Here is a 20,700-nt window from a genome sequence, read left to right on the forward strand (position 1 = left end):
CACACTGCATCATAATTTTCAAAGAGGTCTCTTTATGGCTCTAGAGCTGTGCTATCCATCTGTAGCCACAGGTGGCTACTTAAATTTAACGAAAATTTTATGAAACAAAAAATCTCATCTCAGTTTTACTGGCCCCATTTCAAGTGCTCCTTGGCCCTCTGTGGCTGGTTTCTTACTGTACGGACAGTGCCCATACGTAGCATGTCTGTCATCGCTGAGAGTGCTGCTGTGGAGTGTGAACTCTGTGATGATATTCAGTGTTTTTAATTATAATTAATATAGTAAGTTTCAGTAAATCTTTGTTGAATAAGTATATGATTAGATAAGGTATTTTGGAGGAACTGAATTTTAGGAAAGCGTTTTTTTGGGGTCATTCATTTATCTAAATAACTACTAATCCTTTATGATAAGAATATGATAAGAAATAGTGTTTTAGAATGAATTGGGTGGGCAGAAGTAAGAACTGCCAAGCTTAAGAGCGTTATGCTTTGAAGTTAAAGCAGGCCTACTTTTCTGACTCCAAATTTCAGAGTACAGCTTTGGACAAGTTGCTAAGTCTTTCAAGCCTCAGTGTACTCATGTGTAAAGTGTGCATATTTTGTGACTATATAAAGACACTGCGCCTGGGCGAAGTAGGGATTGGCGGGGAGTACTCATACTTAAAGGACTTGGAAAGAAGAGCCGCCACTAGGAGAGATAGTTGTACAGATTGTGGCCTCACCAAGAGGCTGTGTATATGAGGCAAATGTTTCAAACCACAAGGACTGGAACCTAGAAGAGATCCTACTTATTATTTTTGAAACCTCTGTTTTAAGAACTAAGTTCTCTCAAGTTTTTTAGCACAGTTTCTCTAATATGTTGTTATATCTTTTTAGACCCTCAACTTTGTAGAGCATTCCATTAGTTGCAAGGAGAAATTGAATAAAAAAAATAAAATTGGAGCTGCTTTTACTGATGACGGCTTTGCCATGGGTAAGCTTAATGGAATTGTTTTCCCATTAATTTTATGTTCACCTTCTAATGGATTTTTAGAGAGATTTGCTTGAAAATAGGTCTGTGTGCTCTTTGTAGATTTATTTTTCATGAATAGTGTTTACTGTTTACTTTTTAGCTGGGTCGTCTGATACTTGTTTTTCATCATTTATAACTATCGTTCATGTCCTTGGTATTATTGCTAATCACTGCATTTAGCAGGATCTAATATTTAGGCTTCCTTTACAGTTTTAGCATCTTGTATTTAGTTTCTCTGTAGCTTCCTTTGTTGCTGTCTATTTAGCGGTTGAAGTTTTTCCCCTGCTCTTATGGCCATATGTAAACTCTAGGTGATTTCCATAGCTGTGTTATTTCTCTTTTTCTTCTTAGTTGACATGTTTTTCATTATACTTTCACTTTTTTGTTTTAAAGTAGGAATTAAGCCAGGTTGCTAGACTTATTCATTTATACTGTAAAACATAATTTAAAAGAGGACTAATTCAAAATGGATCGCTTAATGTTAGGAGTCATTGGTGGAGTAGAACAGAGCTGCTATACTCATTATAATTTTGCTTTGGTTTTGCGAATGACTGCAGGTGTGGCTTACATACTAAAGCTTTTAGATCAGTACCAGGAATTTGACTCGCTTCACTGGTTCCAGTCTGTTAGAGAGAAATACTTGAAGGAGATAAGAGCAGTTGCTAAGCAACAGAATGTGCAGTCTACTAATCAAGATGAAAAACTACTACAAACCATGAATCTCACTCAGAAGCGACTGGACGTCTATCTACAGGTTAGAGTAATAGTTAAATATACTTGGACTTTTTGATATCTGAAAAAGCAAATTATATGAAAACCCCCATTTTAACAAGTGAAATGAATAGTAGTAATAAGAATATATTTTAAAATGAATGGTATTTGAAAGCCATTTGACTCAGATCTTAAAAAAATGGATTATTTAGTTCAGTTTCTATATTTATGATTTCCACTAGAGCTGTTTAGAAATAAAAAGACATTAAATATGATGATTTTGATGTTATAGTAAGTATTTTCAGCTTTTATTTCAAATTCTTTTTATTTACTTAGGAATTTGAATTGCTCTATTTCTCACTGAGTAGTGCAAGAATTTTCTTCAGAGCTGATAAGACTGCAGCTGAAGAAAACCAAGAAAAGAAGGAGAAGGAAGGTCAGTGAGTGGCTTAAATTTGGAAAGACCAATAAATCTTTAATAGTAGACACTAACCCCCCATTTTATCTGGTCAGACTTCTAGCCTTTTCTTTTGAAAAATTATATAGATGAGAAATTTCTTTTTAAAAAATAAAGCATACATGGATCATTTGTGAAACTGGAAAGAAAGGTACATAGATTATGTATTTCATTCTGGGGTAACTCTTTTAAATTTTTATTTATTTATTTATTTTTTTAATTAGTTTCAGGTGCACAAGACAAAGCAAAACTTAGACGTTTATCATTTATATCCCTCACACTGTGTGAACCCCCCTCCCCCCATCCACTATCCCTCTGTACGTTCCCAAAACCTCTCACCTTCCCCTTATCCCCAGCCCCCCGCCCCTCTAGCAACCCTCTGTTTTTCCTCCATGTTTCCAAAACTGTTTCTGATTAGTTCATTCACTTATTCTTTTCTTTAGATTCCGCATATAAGTGAGATCATATGGTATTTGTCTTTCTCTTTCTGACTTATTTCACTTAACATAATGTTCTCTAGGTCCATCCATGTTTGGGGTAACTCTTTATTCACTTTCATTCATCATCTCTTAATTTAAATAAAATGAGCAAGCTCAGTGTTTTTTCTTTCACTCCTCAACCTATATCAGATAAGAAGGAATAATTTAGGGGAGGAACGCTGTTTTGCTGAAGGCAAAGCTGCTGATGACTAGACATTGACCAAATAGGTGGGACAGGTGATTAAGAAGGTATTAGCTAATAAGGGCTACTTGGTGACAGGAAAAGCCTTCTCTTGTCCTCCGTAGCCAGGCCTTGGAGTCCGAGTGTAATACAGCCATAACGACCGATAGTCACAGCAATGAAACTGAGTCATTAAGGAAAGAATTGTGTCCATTTTACTCTTAATGTTTAAGAACACTGCTCAGTGTTTCATACTTAAGGACTCTGTCCACTCCCCACGGCACGTGTCTTTCAGATTTGAAGTTTAGGAACAGTTGTCTTCCCCTGAGGAATGGAGGTTTCCTTTTTTCTGTCATGGAAATGAATGTAACTTAGGTTTTCCTCTTTGCTTGGAAGCTCAGAACTAGATGTAGCAACTGAGTTGATAGTTTTCGTGTTTGCTCTTTTTCCTTTTTTCTTGTATTTCATAAATCAAAACATAAAACATTTCATAACATCAGATGTTTTTATTAATCTTATTTTGTCAGTTAAATTTTTTAATTAAACTTATTGGGGTGACAATGGTTAGTAAAATTACATAGGTTTCAAGTGTACCATTCTAGAATACCATGTTTTCCCGAAAATAAAACCTAGCCGGACAATCAGCTCTAATGTGTCTTTTGGAGCAAAAATTAATATCAGACCCGGTATTGTATTGTATCATACCGTATCGTATCGTATCATATCATATATCATATCATATCATATCATATCATATCATATCATATCATATCATATATCATATCATATCTGCTCTTATAGTAAAATAAGACCCGGTCTTATTTTACTGTAAGACCCGGTCTTATATTAATTTTTGCTCCAAAATACACATTAGAGCTGATTGTCCAGCTAGGTCTTATTTTCGGGGAAACACAGTACAGCATCTATATATATCGCATTGTGTGCTCACCACCCAGTCAGTTCTCCTTCCATCACCATATATTTCACCCCCTTTATCGTCCTCTACCACCCTCTTATCCTCTGTTACCACTAAAACGTTGTCCGTGTCTATGAGGTTTTTTTTATTTGTCTTGTTCCTTTGTTGCTTTCAGTTTTATATCTCACATATCAGTGAAGTCATGTGGTTCTCGACTTTTTCTGACTTACTATGCTTAGCATAATAAAAGATCCATCCATGTTGTCGCAAATGGCACCATTCCATCTTTTCTTATGGCCAGAATCGGATTCCATATATACCACATCTTCTTTATCTAGTCATCTATCAAAGGACACATTGGTTGTTTCCATGTCTTGGCCAACATAAATAAAGCTGCAGTGAACATTGGAGCACATACATCTTGACGGGTAAATGTTTTCAGATATTTTGGGTGTGTACCCAGGAGAGGGATTGCTGGGTCATATGGTAATTCTGTTTTTGAGGAACCTCTACACTTCCATAGCAGCTGCACCAGTCTATATTCCCATCAACAGTGTAAGAGGGTTCCTTTTTATGCAGTCTCTCCAACACTTGTTATTTGTCTTGTTGATGATAGCCATTCTGACTGGTGTGAGGTGATAATGTCATTGTGGTTTTGATTTGCATTTCCCTAATAGCTAGTGAAGTTGAGCATTTTTTCATATATCTATTGGCCATTTGTATGTCTTGGGAGAAGTTTCTGTTCATCTCCTCTGCCCATTTTAAAAATTGGATTGTCTTTTTGTTAAGTTGTATGAGTTCCTTATATATTTTGGATATTAGCCCCTTATTGGAGGTGTTTGCAAACATCTCCTATTCGGTTGGTTGCCTCTTTGTTTTGTTGATGGTTTCTTTTGCTGTGCAGAAGCTTTTTAGTTTGATATAGTCCCATTCGTTTATTTTAGCTTTTACTTCCTTTGCCTTGGGAGTCAAATTCATAAAATCCTCTTTGAACCCAAGGTCCATAAGTTTAGTACCTATGTTTTCTTCTATGCAGTTTATTGTTTAGGTCTTTGATCCATTTTAATTTTCATATATGGTGACAGATAGCAGTCTAGTTTCATTCCTTTGAATGTGGCTTTCCAATGTTCCCAGTACTATTTTAAAATATGTCTTTTATACTGAATAGAGGTGATTCAATTGGATAGACCACTTATAGAAACAACTTTATTCACTGTTGATGTTGTATAAATTAAATCTTGCTTATTAGAAAGTAGCATATGCAGGAATTTTTGGAATCTAGACTGCTTGAAAAATCATTTCAGGCTGTTAACCTGGGAGATACTCAATTTATTAAATGAAAATATGTATTATGTTTGGGTTCATTTTCAAGGCTAAGATAATATTTAGCAAATCCATCTGGAAGAATGTGAGTCAGTATAATGTAAATTACGAAGAAACTCAGTTATCGGCTAGGTTCTGCTCAGGCATTTCACGATGCCAGAGTCTTGTCTCCAACCCAGGGGACTGGAATACTGTGCAGGTGGATTGGGTATTTACTTTAAGGCCTGAAGCATCAACACAAAATAAACCTTTCAGTCTCAGTGGAACACCTTGCTTTGGACTTGTTCTTAAGAAACTCTCTAGGGTTCTGGTTGATGTATATTACCGCATGCCTGGACTGCTCTTCTGTTTTAGGACTTGAGCTAAAGGTTGCTCAGAGATGTGAATTGCTGGATTCATTAGTCAGAGAGCTTTTCTCTGTTAATGAAATATGTGCATGTGACATTTGCACAAAAAGCCAGGAGTTCATTTTATCAGTCATAATAAAAAGCTGCTTTACAAATGGAAAGTTACGCATTATGGACAATTCTATATGTGAATTTGCAGCCACATTTCTATCAGTAACAGGAAGCACTGTAAAGGTGATTTCTTGCCCTGCTGTGGGGGCATGCCTTCAAACATGCATTGTAGAACCCCAGCCCCTATGCCATTCTGATGTCTCACAAATCTGCACTCCCATTAATAACCAGTCAGAACATTACATTTGCAATAATAGCCCTAGATTTTTTACTTTGTTTTATTGGGGAATATTGGGGGACAGTGTGTTTCTCCAGGGCCCATCAGCTCCAAGTCGTTGTCCTTCAATCTAGTTGTGGAGGGCGCAGCTCAGCTCCAAGTCCAGTTGCTGTTTTCAGTCTTTAGTTGCAGGGGGCACAGCCCATCATCCCATGTGGGAATTGAACCGGCAACCTTGTTGAGAGCTCACGCTCCAACCAACTGAGCCATCCGGCCGCCCCTAGATTTTTTTTAAAAATTAAGGTAATCTAGGTATAATTTGCAATGTTAGAGAAATATTTGGTGGCTGCAACATTTTAATTTGAAATTTAACAATATAGCTCCTCTCAATTTTTATTTAATTCATTTTTTTAATGACCATAAATATGTCCATTGTTATTTTCACTTATGCTTCCAGAAGAGACTAAAACAAGCAATGGAGACCTGTCTGACAGCACTGTTTCTGCAGATCCTGTTGTCAAATGATATTGATGGTATGTGGTGCCCCTGTGAGATCCTCAAAATTATGTCAATGCTATTGCCAGTGAAATGGATGTTAGTAAGCTAATGAGGGGACACATCTCTGGAAAGTACTTAGATGTTGCAAATCTTTAAGGCAGTGCTCTATAGGTAAGTCCATTCTTCTTCCAAAGGCTCTACTTTTCAAAGGTTGAGAATGAGATTTTAAAGTTGGATGTTTGCCTGGACTTGAGGCTAGAAGATGTGCTAAGAACAGTTATTTGAAGTGAAGTTATAGACGGGCCAGTCCAAATTCCTAAACTGCCACCTCACATCTCTTGTAATTTACATGAATGTTTATAATTTGTATTTGCATAGGTCTTTGATCCATATTTGTCCAGTCATTGGAAATTCAATGCATACACTATGTACAGCCAGTAAATAACGTGTTTAAACAAAAGGAATTGAGCCTAAAATTTGTGAAGCATGCATACCAATATTCTTATAAAAGGAATATATGAAGATGGTTTTGATACTAGAGGTGAGGCACAGTGTGTTATGTACCCTTTATATACAATACAGACAGATTCATTGTTAACTTCTTGTGACTCACAAGAGCTGCTGTCCTCGGTGAGACATTTTATAACTAGTTTACATTGCTTTTAGAACATTTAACCTCCAACAACAGCTTTAAATTTAAGATTTACTTAATACGCAAGATGAAAGAAAATTCAGATAAAGCCATAGAGTCTACTTGAAGCTTCACTTTTGGTTGAAGGCACTATGTATGATACCAGAGAAAAACAATGAATTCCTATTTCTACATCCAAACTCAGGTTTCTTCTCCATAGTTTGAATTGAAATCTTGGTGATGGTTTGGGCACTTTTTCTTTAAACCAAGTATAATCTAAGACCTCAGATTAAGCACTGTGCAGGCTTTTAAAAAACTACCACTGTGACAATAAAGTTCTAATAAATTAAATCATTTACTGCTTTAAAAAATATAGAAAGATTTTTAGTAAATTTAGTCCCCAGCAAGCTACTAGCTTTATTTTTGTAAAGATTATGTCAGATAATAGTTAAATGGTTAATCATGGCCTATAATCTTTTAATACAATACAATGATACATTTCCAATGAAAACAAGAAAGTTTAAAACTGTACATGTAATGCCAACATCATTTTGGGGAGTACTTGATTTTCCATTGCACTTGCCTATTAAGCATTTCTTTGGGTAAATACTGCGAGTTAATTCTGACATTGTTGTTTGATTTCCAGCTTTTGGAACAGGTGTACAATGCCCTGTATTCATTGGTTACGGTCAGGGTCATTTTCCCAGCCCAAGATAAACGCTTTCACTGTTAAAAGTCAGAAGAAACAGAATAGGTAGGACATTTTTTTTTTTTTTTTAATGTAAACATGACTTAACTCAATTCTGGACAGTGAATGGATTAAAGGCATTTAATATTTGTAATTCATACTAACTGTAGAAATGGCCCTAAAGCATGCTGCATAATTAATTTATATTTTCATTGTAAATGTTTATATTAATGATCTTGCATTGGATTGTATCAAATTTGTCACCATTTCATAGCAACAGTATTGCTTTTCTGTTTGTCTTCTCTAACTTCCCTAAAATCATCTCTTTTAAAAGGAATAGAAATTGTAATTTGAAGAGAATCAGATGTCTTTGTTCATTATCCCCACACGTCATTTATTTTATCAGTACTGTATAGAGTCCACATGCTGACTGTATGGATACCTACAATCGAGAAGTAACAGGTTCTTATTTTGCCTTTAGTTCAAAATAATATCACTGCAGTCTGGATAAAGTATAATAAGTTCACACATTTGAAATAAAATCTCTGAAAGGATTACGCATATTTCAATGTTACTGAAGTGCAGAGTAACAGGGCTGGAGTGACTCACACCTAAGTTAATACACACATTTGGATGATGGTTTTCCTGGCTAACATATTAATGTTAACATTTTCATTTTTTTCAAACATACTGTAATTTAAAATTAGTATGAGCTTTTGTTGTAAATTCACAGAAAACTTAATGTTCAAATTCTCAGGAATTAAGCACTAACCATAACATTGTCAATTCTAATTAAATTTTGTAAGAGATGGCAAGTTTGTTACTTGAGTGGGGCTTCCCCCTTCCTCAATTCTAATAGAATACAATATGTATAACACATCAATAAATATTATTTCAAAAATTTACTTCCCTGGATTTTTATGTTCAGAATTGAGTATCATAAACCACTAGTTAACGTTTTTGGAGTCCCCTTTAATGAAATATATGGACTCGATGTTTAAAAAAAACCCAAAAAAACAAACTTGCATGCACATAGGGAAAAACTTTCAAGTATAAAATTGGTATTGGTTCCTCTCCATGTATCCCAAGTGAAGAACTTTCGTTTTCTTTCCTTTGTACATTCTCAGTCTTTCTATTGCTTGCTATTTTCAAGTAAAAAACCCACGTGAATGTTTAAATCCTAATCATGGGAAGGGATCATGAGTTGGCAGTATTGAATGTTAGAATAACTGTAGAGCCATTTACAAACATGAGTTGAACTGAAACAATATTACACTTGAGACAAGACACAAGCCTTTTTTAAATAACGAGAAATGTTTCTTGGTAAAGTCTATGCTGCTCCTTTTCTGAGGTAGTAAATTTTTAAGATTGTGGGAAAGATGATATAATACGATCACATACATCTTCATGCTGCTCTTTTATGCTGGGTTGGCTAAATATTAAAAGGTAGGCTTTAACCAATTTTAATAATTTTAGTTCCTTTTCCAGCTAACATTGCAGAAGTTTCAGACTGACGGTATTCCTCTTAAAGAAGTTTTAATGCTACAATTTTTTTAAACAAAGGTTTTTAGAAGTTAGGAACAATTTTAACAGGTTGTCCAGAAAAAGTGGAAATCTGTAGAGATTAAGTGAAGTCATGGGGTATGCAGTGAACTCAGAGATGGTGGTGGCAAAGAGTTCAGTTTACACAAAAAGCTCTTACATATACGAGTAGTATATAAAATGTCTAGATGGGCACATTTGTGGATATTTTCTTCTATTTTAATAGTTTGGCTCTTCTTTACAACCTAGTTTACTTGATAGCTCCAGTTGTTCCCATTAGTGGAGACATGCTCAGGAAAGGAGACGAAATTTATCTTCTAATCAGTATAGATCGGATGTCATAATTCTAGGATCCTCTTTAAGGACTATACATTCTGTAATGTATATAAGGTCTGTGTGTAGTAAAACATTCTTCAGTAATGCTCTCATCATTAAAGCGAGGGGGGGAAACTAATACATTTACACCCAGAAGAACCTATCTATATCAAATTTTTAAAAATTTAGTTTAAACTAAAAAATAGTTCACCCATTACTCCCACCCTGCACCCCTGGCAACCACCAATCTGTTCTGTGTTATCTATGAGCTTGGTTTTTATTTTATTTATTTTTTAGATTCTACATATAAATCATAGTATTTCCCTTTCTCGGACTCATTTCACCTAGCATAATGCCCTCGAGGTCCATCCCTGTTGTTGCAAATGGCAAGATTTCATTGTATTCTATGGCTGAAGACTACTCCTTTATATAGATACACCACAGATTTCTCTACCCATTCATCCGTCATTGGGCACTTAGGTTGTTTCCACATCTTGGGTATTGTAAACAATGCTGCAGTGAACATGGGGGTGCAGGTATCTTTTCAAGTTACTGTTTTGTTTTCAGGTAAATACCCATGCCCAGAAGTGGGATTGCTGGGTCATCAGGTAATTCTGTTTTTCATTTTTTGAGGAGCCTTCATACTGTTTTCCACAGTGGCTGTACCAATTTACACACCAACAGTGCACAAGGGTTCCCTTTTCTCCATTCTTGCCAACACTTGCTATTTTTTGTCTTTTTGATGATAACCATTCCAACAGGTGTGATTTTGATTTGCATTTCCCTGATGATTAATGATGTGGAGCATCTTTTCATGTACCTGTTGCCCATTTTTAAATCAGGTGTTTTGTTGAGTTACACGAGTTCTTTATATATTTAGGGTATTAGCCCCTTAATCAGATATGATTTGTAAATATTTTCTCCTATTCAGTAGGTTGCCTTTTCATTTTGTTGATGGTTTCCTTCGCTGTGCAGAACCTTTTTAGTTTGCTGTAGTCTTATTTGTTAATTTTTGCTTTTGCTTTTGGTGTCAGACTTAAAAAAATCATCACCAAGCTGACGTCAAGGAGCTTACAGCTTATGTTTGCTTCTAGTTTTATTGTTTCAGGTCTTATGTTCAAGTCTTGAATCCATTTTGAGTTACTTTTGTATATGGTGTAACATAGTGGTCCAGTTTTCCCGAGACCATTTATTAAAGAGACTATCTTTTTCCCATTGTATGTTATTGGCTCCTTTGTTGTAAAGGGACCATATATGTGTGGGTTTATCTATTCTGTCCCATTGATCTGTCTGTTTTTATGCCAATAACATACTGTTTTAATGCTATAGCTTTATAATATAGTTTGAAATAAAGGAAGGTGATGCCGCCAGCTTTGTTCTTCTTTCTCTAGATTGCTTTAGCTATTCGGGGTTATTATAGTTCTATACAAATTTTAGGATTTTGTATTATTTCTGTGAAAAATGCCATTGGAATTGACAGGGAGTGCATTGAATATGCATATTGCTTTCGGTAGTATGGACATTTTAACAATGTTAATTCTTCCAATCCATGAGGACGGTCTATCTTTCCATTTATTTGCATCTTGAATTTCTTTCATTAATTTCTTACAGTTTTCAATATACAGGTCTTTCGCATCCTGGGTTAAATTTATTCCTAGATATTTTATTCTTTTTGATGCTGTTTCTGGTTTTCTCTTTGTGGTATATATGTTTATATGTGTGCGTATGAGTATATATATTGTATATCTATCACATAGTGGTTAGAAGCATAGACTCTGGAGCCAGATATTGTTCATGACTTGAGATTCTTCCCCTCCCACCTTGAGTAGTCCTAAGCAAGAAAAAGGAATTTAAGGAATTATGGCTTTGGTAGCCTGTCAGAGAACTTCCTGATCTAATTATGATATACAGATTTGTAAGGCATTAGTTAACATTTAACTAATAATTTTATGGTGTATAATTTCATATTGGCTTAGACCAGCTCACTATGTCTCTGACGGTGTATACATTCTAGAAGTGGATTCCTCAGATGGGCCCTATGTAACATTAACCTAATTTGGATTTGCAAAAGTTTTATTAACCACCATTTTAAAAACTTGTCATTGAAACCACATTGTTATTCTCATGCTGAACACAGGTACTTTTTGATAGTCATCCCTCTACTGTGATTTCATGATGCCCTCGTGTTTTTGGAAATTAACTGTTGAAGCTACACAACCAATTTTAGTTTTCTTCCAGTGATGTTCTAGAAAATAACCACAAAAAGCAAAAGAAACAGAATGATAGATTTTATTTGCTAGCATTTACTGCTAGGTTAATTCATTACAAAGACAATGATATTCTGTTGAACTTGGTTATAATTAGACACACTGTACTCATTCATTATACTTATTTCAGGGGTAGAAAGGGATGGTGGGAGTGGCCTGCAATACCAGGAACTGGATGTGTCAGGGTAGAAATAGGATCTTCATACCAAGCCCCACGACCAGCTGTGCTTCAAGTGACTTTTAAAATTAACTGGTCCCTTCCTTGAGGAGGGTCTGGCTCAGAACAAACAGGACCTGGTAGAGCTGTACCCTGTCCACAATGGTCCTCCACTAAAACAGTATCTAAGAGCTGTAAACTTCTGAATGCTGGTTCATTACACATCTTTTGTGGTACTCATCTGCTAGTCTTTATTGCATGTCTGGAACAAGACTTATCAAAACTAGACCTGCATTTCTGCTAGTGCTCGGGCCTCAAAGCAAGGCTTGTCACCTAACTGCACAAATTAATGCCATTAAGTCCAATTATGAGACAAGCTTGATTATAAATACAATTTTCAGAATGACAGGCACTTAAAGCTTATTAAGTAAAATACAAAAATAGATTATATTAATAGGAAATATTTAGTGTTTATCAAATTATAAATCTAGGCTTTTGCCATTTTTAAAAAAGGATACTGGAAACTGAAGAGATGACATTCAAATAAAGTGAACAATGCATTTTCTCAAGACTTTCATTCTGAGCGCTGAACAATAACAATCTAAGAAAAGGACTTACCACAAAGCACCTAAAATAACATTTGTAGATGGGTAGGAATGTTGTCAACCATTTCTGTTTCCCTCCCAAGTCTCAGTACCAAGGCATCGAGAGTGCATTCCATAAGCGACCGTCAGCATTCTGAAACCAGGGCGAGTGCCTGTGTATCAGAGAAGTCGAAAACCCTTAAGGAGGTAGCTTTCCTTCCTGGGTGCTCTTCCCCAAAAGGCGTAAGAGTTACGCTTCAGATTCTGCGCCTCTATTTTCACTTGGACGTCCATCATTGCCGTCTGGTTGATCGTTTAATAGTACATATTTTCCATCGTTGGTTAGTGGTATGGACAGCATTAATTGAGCCAATGCTTCCGGATCCTGAAGTTAAGGGAGTTTAAGAAGGAGAAAAGAAAACGCTTAAAATGCACTTAAAACCCCTTTGGCTTGGCTTTCATTATGTTCTATAATGTAGTCTCATTACTTGTCACTTGTATATGTGTGCCTTCAGGAGGGTCTCCTTGCTTCTCTGAAAACAACTCGACTGCATTACTTCCAGAATCCAGGCCTAGGTTTTCCTCTCAGCCAAAATATCATTTGCATAGCCAAATCATAATCACCTTCCCAGCAAGAGTCCGGGCAGGAATTTCCTTCACAACACACCTTTGTCTTCTGTGTCTTTGAAGTGCTGTCTTTTCTCTTTTAATCTACACCAAGACTCTGCAAGCTATAGCCATTTGGCTCACCACTTGTTTTGGTAAATGTTTCATTGGAACACAGCCTTGCCCATTCATTTACATACTATCTGTGGCTGCTTTTGTGTTACAACAGCAGAGTTTAGTCTTTGAGACAGAGACAGTAAGCCCAAAGGGTTACAGAGCAGGTCTGCCAGCCCCTGGTCTATACCATAAAATACTAACTTGTAGTGCTTCTCGTTATTTCATGTCAGTCCTTGGTCCTCCTGCCCTCCCCCATAGACCAGGACCGCACTAATGCGATACCCACTAGCTACATGTTACTATTTAAATAAAATGTAAAAATCCACGTCCTCAGTCACACCAGTCACTTTCAATCTGCGTGTTTTCCATTATTGCAGAAAGTTCTACTGGACAGCGCTGAACTCTATAGAGGCCCCCTGGGGCAGGAACTGTATCTGTCTGGCTCATTGCTCTAATTCCAGGGTTTTTCTTATACACACTTGGCTCTCAGAAACTTGTTGGGTGAATGGAAGAAAGACAGGCGTATCTGAGTCTGTTTTCCTAGTAAGTTTCTAGGTGATGCGTGTCAGTGCTGTTGGGCCTGGGCCACTCTGAGGACCAAGGCCTATGAGCAAATGGGAGATGCTTAAGTTGGGACTTAATTTGCTTAAGTTGTTCTTAATTTGAAAGACAGGAAACTAGCTAACAACAGCAAGCAAAAAAATGATAATGCGAGAGCTGTAGCAGCGACATTCATTAAGAACTCCACCTGTGTTACCAGTGACCGTGGAACTAACTAGTTAATCAAAAATGTGGTGGTTAGAATGCTTAAAAGGAAGTCCCAAATTTGGTCACACTGCCTAGTGAGCATTGTTTCTGTTTTGGAGAGAAATAGTAATATGTGCATAGGTATCTTCTGAGTAGTTAAACCAGCACTAAAGTGCACCTTACCTTCTGAACCTCAATGATTTCTTTCCCCAAATTAATAGCATAACATATCTGCAAAAGACAAGAAAAGCAGTGTTTGGCAAAGGTAGAAAAGGATAAAAGTATTTTAGAAAAACGTGATTATGGAAGTAGAGGTCACTGTCTGCTCACGTCAACATGGGGACAGAGGGCGTGGCTGGAGCAGACTCAGCACACGGGGTTCTGAACATGAACATCTACCTGTCCTGGTCTCTTGGCAATTTGTGTGGACAAAAAATACCACAGTTAAGTGAAAACTGAAGTTATTCCAGCATTTAAGATTCTTAACGCAATACCTGTTCCCTTTCTCTCCAGACCATGTTTAGCCACTGCATGTCCATACACGCAGGGGCAAACAGATACTTGCTGAAAGAAGGCTTGATTAACTTTGAGTAATTAAATCTAAGTAGCAAATGCAGTCACAAAGATTTTCATACTAAACAACAGTTTAGATGTACTTTCTTAATGTCTGCTTCTTTGGTTCTCTAAGAGTAGACTTTTCTCCATTGTAACTTGAACCTTTTATAAAAAGAACAAATTTGAGGGGAACTGCTTTTAACATTTCCTGATATCTCTACTAAACAATTATATCTCACCATTAAATTTCTCCATTCACTCTATTTTGATTGATACGTATTTTCCACGGGGAAATTTTACTCCAGTCAGTTTTCTTTCAGTGGGGTCTTTCTAGGAGCTATTACCTAAACACCTCAACGGGGACTTGCAGAATAGTTAACTAAATATCCAGAGAGGTGGTGTAAAAAACTCGTTTAAATATCTTTCTTTGAATTGAGACATAGAATCTTAAGTTGAAAAAAAATAGTAAGACCTTTTCGCCTTCTGAGTTGCTTTCAAAAACATATGTGCTCAGAGACTCCCCGCCTGTGGATTCAGGCATGCGGACCACAAAGCCAACCAGTCTTTTGTTTTCTTGATGAGCAGCAAACTGGGTGACACTGGTAAGTTCAAACTGGAAAAAATAAGAAACAGACTGAATACCACACAACAAACTGGAATTAAAAAAACAGTCATTCTCTACAGAAAAAGTCACAAAAAAGGTACACTATGACAGTCATTTAATTTGGCAAATAAAACTTATAAAACTGCCTACATTGTGTTCAGGATGGTTACAGAGGTGAATGAAAGAGTTATCACTAAAATTAGCATGCAAGAGGATACTTACATTGGCCCTTGATACTTGAGTCTGAGGATCTATTAACCTGAAATTGTAAGAGATTCATTATCTTACAAATGCTGGATAAACTTGAGTTTGCAGCAGTTTAGAACGAAGTCTCACAAGTACCCTCCCAATATGAAAAAACAAAGCCTGGTGGAGGGCGAGGTGCGGTACTCCATATGACCATCTCAGGGGGCACATGCCATGGTTTCTGCCTTTGCTGAGCCTGGGTAGGTAAAGCTCGGGGTGTCTTTAGTGGAAGATTTTAGCAAATAGAGAATTTCACAATACTGTGCTTTTCCAAAACAGCAGCAGTGTCATTTTCAATAGTTCTGTTGTATAATATGGAGGGATCCTACACTGTACAGCTTCCTTCTCAACAAACACTGACTACTGTCTGTTTCCCTTGAAGTGCTGGGCCAATTGATTCTTCTAAGTTTAACAACAACAAAAAAATGGGGTAGGGGTGGGAGAGTATTGAAGAGATTTAAACAAAGCTATGAGTTTGGGTACAGGAGGAGTGATGTTTAAGAAAGTATCCTGGGTATGTTCTTTATCATTTTAAGCATCATCTACTCAGGTTGATGTATCTGGGAAAATAAACTACCTTATATAAATTTCTATTTTCTAACATGGTTTTATATATTTAATTACTGATTTGCTGTAAGTTTTATAGGTGAAAGCAAAAATTTTATTCTCTTTGTAAAAAAAATGGTTACAATTCCATTTCTATGAAATGTCCAGAACAGGCAAATCTACAGAGACAACAAGATTCGTGGTTAGTGGCTATGTAGGGCTGGGTGGGTTGCAGGGAAAGGGGAGTGGTCGCTAATGGGTATGGGTTTTCTTTGGGAGACGATAAATACGTTCTAAAACTGTTTGTGGTGGTTGTTGTACAATACTGAATATACGAAAAACAGGATTTTAAATGGGGGCACTGTATGTATGTAAATTATGTATCCATAAAGCTGTTTCCCAAAAAATGGTTACAACTTGAAAAACCTGCAGTTATACTTATGAAAGCATGGGATTTATAATCAGAGGGCTCTGACTGAGTTCTATCTTGGCTGTTCACATCATGATCTTGTACAAGTCACCCTGACTTCTCCCAACTGCTTCTGTGTAAAATGGGGGTAAGAACCCCTACTTCAAAGAGGTGGTTAACACAAAAGAAAATGAGTATGGAATTTTAAGAAAACTACAAAGTTAAATGTTATTTTTATTTATATCCCTATTAATGGGTGTGAATTGAATGATTTTTAAAATATACGTTATATGCGTAAACAATTTCCCTCAAGTTGGAACAACTTTTTTTACTTAGGTATTTTGTAAAATTTTTTTTTTAAATGAAAACTTAAAACATGCATATCATATTTTGTAACGTAAAAGTTTGCTGTCTAAATCAGGTAACCTGGATTTACCTCTTAGCATCTGATTTTCTGTGTGACTTCTAAATAGTCTCAAAACATATGAAGTTGTCTACAGGGGTGTATTATGGTAAAGTACACCTAGTATAAAATTTACCATTATGAAAGTGCATTTACAACGTTGTAAAACACTGCCACCATCTAGGTTCCAGAACGCCTTCATCACTTTGGAAGGAAATTCTACCCCTTAAGCAGTCACTACCCCATTCCTCTCAGCTTCTTTGTATAGATTTGCCTATTCTGTATGTTCATATAAGTGATCATACAAAACGTGACTTTTTCTGTCTGGCTTCTTTCACTTAGTGTTTTCAAGGTTTATCCACGCAGCATGTCCCAGTACTTCATTCCTTTCTAAGGCTGAGTAACATTCCACTGTATGTATACACCACATTCGCTTATCTAGCCATTTGTTGATGGACATGTGGGTTGTTTCCCCCTTTTGGCTATGGTGAATACTCTATGAACATTCGTGTATAAGTTTTTGTTTCAACACTTGTTTTCAGTTCTTTTGGGTATCCTCCCAGGAATGGAATTCTGTGTTTAACTTAGGAACTGCCACACTGTTTCCCATAGTGACTCAACCATTTTCTGTTCCCACCAGCAGTGTGTTCCAAGTTTTTCACATCCTTGCTAACATTTATTCATCCTAGTGGTGTGAATGGTGTCCCACTGTGGGTTTGATCTGCATTTCCCTAATGACTAGTAAGCATCTTTTCATGTGCTTGTCGGTCATTTGTACAGCAGTACCTCGGTTTTCGAACATCTCCATTGATGAACATTTCGGTTTATGAACGCTGTAAATTTTATGGATCTGTGGTATCATTAGATAGTAAAATTCATGCTAAATTTGCAGTTTTAGAGAAGGTCTGGAACGGATTAATCCATTTTGCATTACTTTCTATGGGGAAACCGTGCCTCGGTTTTTGAATGTTTCAGAACGCTAACGATCTTCTGGAACAGATTACGTTAGAAAACCGAGCTACCACTGTACATCTTTGGAGAAACGTCTGCTTAAGTCCTTCTTCCACTTTTTAATTTGCTTTTTTTGTCTTCCTGTTGATTTGTAAGATTTCTTTATATATTCTGGATATTAGACCTTTATTAGATAAATGATTTGCAAATATTTAATCCCATCCTGTGGGTTGTTTTTGCACTTATTTCGACAGTGTTCTTTTATGTACTAGTTTTGCACAGTGCGCTTTTACATATATTTACTCTGATGTTTTTGGTGGACATAGTGAGAATGAGCCAATGCCTACAGGAGGTCCAGGACATACTTGAGAAAAACTAAATAAATGTAAGGTCTTATTCATAAGAACTTAATTCTTAGTATATGGTTTAGAAGAAATGAAAAGGACTTATTTTAAGGCATGGAAGAAATGATCATCTGATTTTTGCCAAAGTCCTAGTTAACTTTTGAAGCTAACATTTATTGAGCACTTCCTATGTGCCAGTTACGGTTGTAAATGTTTTACATGTATTAAGTCATTCATTCCTCATGACAACACTGTGGGGTGTGGAGACAGTTATTTTGATTTTACAGCTGAGAAACCAAGGCACAGAAGTTAAATAACTTGCCCATAGTCACACAACTAATAAATGGCAAAGCCAGGAGTAAACCTAGACATTCCGGCTCTAACACAATGCTGCTGTCCCAGAGAAATATAATGTAACCCTCTTACACAATTTTTCAAACAGCCACATTAAAAAATGAAACAGGTGAAATTAATGTACTCATTTTAATATGTCTAAAATATTACCAGCTAGACATGTTAATATAAAAATTACTGATGAGATATTCTGTATTCTTCATGTGGGGATGGAATGAGATCTCAGGAATTCAGTATGTATTTTACACCTACCGTATATCTCACTATAGACTAGTTATGTTTCAAGTGCTACATGGCACCTCAGATACCGCAGCTCTTAATGAAACCCATGCTGACCATGGCCTGACAGCTATTTGCCATCATTCATGTACATCTTATTACCTGAACCCTGAAATCATGTAGTCTGCATTGCTTGGCTTCTTTACTTTCAGCCCAACAAATACCACATTTTCCTTATGGTAGTCTAGTTATCTCAGGCAGGTTCATGTCCTGTTTTCATTGTTAATTTTTATAAACAGTACTCTCAGAAATGAAAAACAAAATAAACTTCCATTTTCAAGCTCTGAGATAGAGAAAGTAACTTTCGAGTGATGACAACCTTATGAACAGGGCTCATTCACCACTGAATTTCTAAAGATATCAGTTCTTGTCTTTAGGGGAGCATGTTCATTCCGACACATCTTACAAAATGCAATGTAAAAAGGAACATGGCAGAAACTAAAGTAGCATCTTCACTTAACCCAGTCATCCTAGTGTGAACATTCTAGATGCGTAAATGTGCCTTGGAAGGGGATGAGATGAAGCTGTAAGAAAGTCTGAACATGCAACAATGCAACAGTGTACCTCAGAGTTTGACTGGTGACCATCAGATGGGATTCTGTCATACGGAAGATGTTGTGAATAGCCCGGGCTGCCAAAACTTGTCTCATCGCTTCATAAATCACTTCGGTCGTGTTGTCTGTTTTAACTGCCATTGATCCCAAAAACCGAACTATAAACATCTGTTGCAAAAGAGAATCTGCAAGACAGCATTTTCTGCTCAGGGTCATGTTCACTTCCTGCCTGCTGATCTGCAGCCAGTGCCAGCCGTGCTGGTCTGAGAACAGCTAGGAGACCTCAGTGTTGGTGTGCTGTCTGGAGGGCTTTCTACCCACATTTTCAGTACTCTGCTTTTACAAACCCTAATTACCAAAGCTCCGAATCACCTATTCATTTTGTCTATTTGGAACACTTTCCTTAGACTTGAAAAGCTCCTCTTTTCATCTATAAGACGAGGTACCAGGTAAACATCCTTCTAGCTCTGAAACTAGGTGACTGCATGTAGGTGGTCGTACATGCATCACACCTTTTCTCTGAAAATAACTTTTTCCACTAGACAACAGAAAATTCCTTACTTTGGCCCACTGATTAAGTCTTCTTACAGAAGAAAACTTAGTTGAAGAAAATAAGACCTGATGTTCGGTCTTATTCATTTATTATTGAAGGGCAGTGATGATAATCCGTAAACTGATGGAGATCTCAAACTAAAATAGTTCGCTTATTTGATTCTACTAAACTTCCAGTATTGGCTTCTGGATAATGGCAAATAACTTGACAAAAATGAGTAACGTCAACCATAACTAGAAGACCGTGAAGGTTTAAAAGGCCTTTTTTTTCTGTAAGAAAAATTCATTCATCCACATTTTAAACTAAGAAAGGTTTTTGCTCACTTGTCCTCCCTTTAGCATCCTTACCCCTAAAAATAGAGTTAAAAATTAGGAAAATATAACTGATGTGTTATAAATGGCTACTCCCATATGAAGAGTTTTTAAAAGTTTGAAAGTTTTTATATAGACTTCACAAACTGGACTATGTGAAAAGTCAGCTAGAAGCAAGTGGACAGATTTCAGGCAACATTTTTTTTTTCTTCCTAAATCTGTAAGGAGTGCCAATTCTCAAGTCCTACTTTTAAGTAAGTGGCATTTCATTCTCATGATATTCTCAGGCTCCAGTCATGAAATTATGTTAAAATGAGGTCTTGCTAGCACTCTTAGCTACTAACTTGCCTTGCCTGGGAACTCAAGTTCTGCTATGTGGAGTACTAGATGATGGTCAGCTCTATTGAGTATGTTCTGACGTACATTATAAGAATGTAAAACAACAAACATGAATTTGAACAAATTAAATACCATTCATGTCATCTTCAAATTCGAGAATGAGTTATTGTGCTTTTGGTTTTCTAAAATGACATAGCACATTTATGACTCACCCAAACTGCATTTTAAGGTGGTCATTTTATCCTCTTTGAATTTGTTTTGTAATAATGTGATACCAGATTTAGATTTGGGAACCTTCTATGCAGGAGCTACGAAAAGGGTATAAATGTGGCTATGGTGCAATAGTT

The 20,700-nt window shown here is 36.5% G+C and overlaps 2 protein-coding genes across 7 annotated transcripts in view; one reads left to right on the forward strand and one right to left on the reverse strand.

Moving 5' to 3' along the window:
- The window catches only part of WASHC4 (WASH complex subunit 4), a 66,588-nt gene that overhangs the window by 44,973 nt on the left and 915 nt on the right, over window positions 1-20,700 (forward strand). The window contains exons 30-34 of one of the 6 annotated variants that reach the window (XM_019728458.2): window positions 876-972; window positions 1,569-1,765; window positions 2,059-2,158; window positions 6,211-6,286; window positions 19,085-20,504. In XM_019728458.2, the coding sequence (XP_019584017.2) occupies window positions 876-972; window positions 1,569-1,765; window positions 2,059-2,158; window positions 6,211-6,278 (462 nt within the window). In that variant the 3' untranslated portion in view covers window positions 6,279-6,286; window positions 19,085-20,504. Of the gene's footprint in view, window positions 1-875; window positions 973-1,568; window positions 1,766-2,058; window positions 2,159-6,210; window positions 8,476-19,084; window positions 20,505-20,700 lie in introns of those variants that run through there. The other 5 variants (XM_019728456.2, XM_019728454.2, XM_019728457.2 and 2 more) reach the window with 5 other exon arrangements.
- Window positions 11,701-20,700, reverse strand: part of APPL2 (adaptor protein, phosphotyrosine interacting with PH domain and leucine zipper 2) — a 41,749-nt gene continuing 32,749 nt past the window's right edge. Inside the window, exons 17-21 of the mRNA XM_019728461.2 lie at window positions 19,161-19,335; window positions 15,287-15,323; window positions 14,933-15,073; window positions 14,089-14,136; window positions 11,701-12,820 (exon numbers count right to left, since the gene is read on the reverse strand). Of these exons, the coding sequence (XP_019584020.2) occupies window positions 12,686-12,820; window positions 14,089-14,136; window positions 14,933-15,073; window positions 15,287-15,323; window positions 19,161-19,335 (536 nt within the window). The 3' untranslated portion in view covers window positions 11,701-12,685. The remainder of the gene's footprint in view (window positions 12,821-14,088; window positions 14,137-14,932; window positions 15,074-15,286; window positions 15,324-19,160; window positions 19,336-20,700) is intronic.

This window comes from Rhinolophus sinicus, linkage group LG02, assembly GCF_036562045.2.
Source record: "Rhinolophus sinicus isolate RSC01 linkage group LG02, ASM3656204v1, whole genome shotgun sequence".
In the NCBI taxonomy this organism is placed as follows: Eukaryota; Metazoa; Chordata; class Mammalia; order Chiroptera; family Rhinolophidae; genus Rhinolophus; species Rhinolophus sinicus.